Genomic DNA, 3,328 nt, shown 5'->3' on the forward strand with positions numbered 1-3,328 from the left:
ACATTGCGCACATGAAACATGTCAAGCGTCCCCCCTTCCCTTGCTCATTCACTTAGCAACCACAAATTAGGCATAATTCATGCTACTCTCATGCCATCTGAAGGGTTGACATGATACCCCTGTAGTCAGGGCGTGAAAACTAATCATGTAACTGACCTGCCGATCATCACTTTGCCATGTCATGATGGTGACTAATTAACAACTCCAAAATGTGAACACGTCAGTGATACACCATTGAATAGACGGCTATCAAAACAATTCTCCATCTCTAATTCGTTGGTGGGCAAAAGTCACTGGTCCACTCCTCCATTTACTCATTTCTCAACAAGCGATTTCGCGTTCATCTGCCATTTCCTTTTCCTCTAGAGTTAACTATTATTTTTGATGTCATTTCTGCCTGAACTTCAGCCGTGAACAGATGAATGTGGTTGTACAGAAAACTGCGTCATCTCTGTGTTTGCAAACCTGCGTGTTGATGACCCACACCTTCATCACGTGTACAACATAACTTCCAACACGAGTTAACACCTTGCAGTTTGTGCCAATATTTATCATGTTTACAAACCTTCATGGTATGTCGCCTTGACATTCGTGGTGATTATCATATCACCATCAGCGATTTGCTTCCACAAACATGTGGTGCTACAAGTGAGTCGAAGGATACTCTGCACTCGTTCCTCTGCTCGCACCTCATTGTGCCTCACTTGAAGAATGTCCAACCAATCTGCACGACACCGCTTCGTGATATTTCCGCACATCTATTTACCATAAACAACATCTCTTCTCGGTTTCTTTGTCAAATCACACCTTGTGATGGAATTCATTCACCTACTCTACTTCGGAATGACACAGCATGCTATGCTTCCTGTCTTGGGCGTTAAACTCACCAAATTGATGATTTTTATGACAATACCATGCCACTTAATGACGTACAATGTCCAAAGTCTTCATAGCAATGAGGGTGCGTACCCGGTTTGTGGTAGGTGAAAGCGGCTGTAGCCTTCAACATTCCTCTCAAGTCTGCTTGGTATCCATACCTCCAACTGAAATGACTTTCATTGGTTACTGCACCATCATGCATTCCCCTCGGTCTACTTCGGCTCCCCTTTCATTTTGCATCGTTTCTGAGACAACGCAACCATCTCCTACCCTCTCAACCTCAACAAACTACTTCGTGCTTTTACCTGCATACGAACTACGTAGGAAATCCTTTTCAGAGTTCTTCCTTTCTAGGATTTTGTGTGCACCACTTCTTTCAATTCAACATCAGCTTCCATCACGGATCTCTCATGGGCATCGACAGATATCAGTGCAGTGTTCTAGCATAGCGTTCTTCGACTTCCTCTACCCATTTCACGACATTTGCTCCCACCAATGCGGTCATGCACAAACACAAAGAGGGAAATCTCACAGCGTCAATAGTCAACCAGACCACCGCACAGCTATATGCTCAGTAGTCACCCCATCACCATCACTGACAACAAAGTCCTCTAATACGTTTTCAAACCTTACAAATAGTAGGAGCAATGACCTACTGCAGTGCTTTCACGGTGGACTATTTCACCACATGCCCAATCCTACCATGCTCAATAACACAATGCCACTTCCAATCCACATGCTTAAAATCTGTCCTCAAGCACTACCGCTGAAGCAGTAGGCAAACATGATGTCCCCTTTGTGTAGCCATTGCTAATTCTACGGGATAGTCGCATTTGTGTCACAGATATCACAGTTATCCACTGGTTAAGCTGAATACAAGGGTTAGCTATAACCCTATGCAAGCCACCAAGTCTGTCAATGCTGGAATATGTTGCGAAAAACTCCCGTTTGCTATGCTGAGTTAAGTGACTGTTTACGCATGACAGCGGCACCGTTTTGGCCACATTCGATACGTCGCGAATCTCATTGGCCAATTCACGTCCAACTGCAACCAATCACAGGCCTCTAACACCAATCCCCCCCACACCAATGTCTTGCTCCCCCCTCCACCCTATATGACTGCTCATCTAATTGGTCCAAATACTGCTTATTAGCAGACATGACACCACCGTTATCACTCAGCTAATCAACATGTCACAATTAACAAGAATGCAAGGCAGTGCAGAGAAGAATGGTGGTGAGGCCCCAATGCATGAAAACAACGCCACTTTAAACTCAGCTCGAGGAGGCCGTCGTCATCATTGCAGAAAACGTCCACATACCACACCTGGTAAGTAACTGCATCTGCACTTTCCTTGCTTAAGTCGTTATTTCCTCCAAATTTGCACATTGTCTATCGCAACACTTAGCCTCTTATCTCGACTCCCGCATTTCATGCCATCGTGACGGTCGTAGTGATGATACTGTTGCCCTGACACGTCTGCCTACTTGCGCATTTCCAGCATGCTTGCTGAATTGGATAATCTCATTTTCAATCACCCTATGGACGAAGTGCAATCCTTAGTGCTAGTATATATTTGAATGAAAATTTATGCAATATTGAAAAGTGTGTTTCTGTCGTGATCGAATTCCTACTTTGACATACTGCGATTCCACTTCTAGCCAGTCCTGCTGCACTCTACTTCACTATTCGTTATCATAATAGTACCTACTAGGAGAATTCAATAACAGGGGTGGTAGCTGATCAAGTGGTGGTTAACATTTCCTCATTGTCTCCTTTGCATTCCTGCTCTTCACATTAAGGTATGCCAAGGCATTCCACGTCAGGGGAAGAGGATAAATCAGCACGCAGAACAGAACCACATCCGCAGGTCACCTCCACTCAAGGTATTAACAGCAGTCACCACATTGCAAGCACTGCTGATTCGCACAGCAAAAAACGCTGCCCACCATCTTCTTCCGGATCCCACCATCTCTACCCCGTGCATCAGCCGCCATCTCAATTCAATTCCACCTCTCATCATTACGCACACTCTCCCTCACACATGCAATCCAGTGACCCCTCCCACGTTTACCATCGTCCCACCCATCACCCATCATCCAACACCACATCTGACGTCCATAACTACAGAAATGCATTTCCACACGTGTCATCCTCACTACACCTCCACAACAACACATCAACTACCGCCTCTCACTCCAGCTCCTGTCCAATGATTCGACAGCACTCTCCACTCAACTACCACTACAATCTCACTTCGCGCTATCCTGTGTACATCCCCAAAACTAAGCGCCAAATTCGTGATGCCAAATTAGTCACAATGGATTACGGGCATCAGTGACAAAGCGGATGTTTAAGTGGTGTGGTTAAGTGGAGGCATCCTTTCCCCTCTCCCCCTTGCAGCACTTCTTCTGTGTAATAAATGTCTACTACCTTTGACTCCTATCC

General features: G+C 45.3%; 1 protein-coding gene across 1 annotated transcript; it reads left to right on the plus strand. All coding sequences in view use genetic code 11, as the record gives it.

Annotated features, from left to right (window-relative positions):
* Positions 1 to 2,070: 2,070 nt before the first annotated feature.
* EGR_03157 (hypothetical protein) lies at positions 2,071 to 3,221 on the plus strand (the record flags this gene model as incomplete). The annotated part of the gene is made up of 2 exons (XM_024492406.1): positions 2,071 to 2,209; positions 2,683 to 3,221. The coding sequence occupies 2 exons, from the start codon at positions 2,071 to 2,073 to the stop codon at positions 3,219 to 3,221; spliced, it is 678 nt and encodes a 225-aa protein (XP_024353080.1).
* Between the last annotated feature and the right edge of the window lie 107 nt (positions 3,222 to 3,328).

The sequence above is a fragment of the Echinococcus granulosus genome, assembly GCF_000524195.1.
Source record: "Echinococcus granulosus chromosome Unknown EG_S00016, whole genome shotgun sequence".
Lineage (NCBI taxonomy): Eukaryota > Metazoa > Platyhelminthes > Cestoda > Cyclophyllidea > Taeniidae > Echinococcus > Echinococcus granulosus.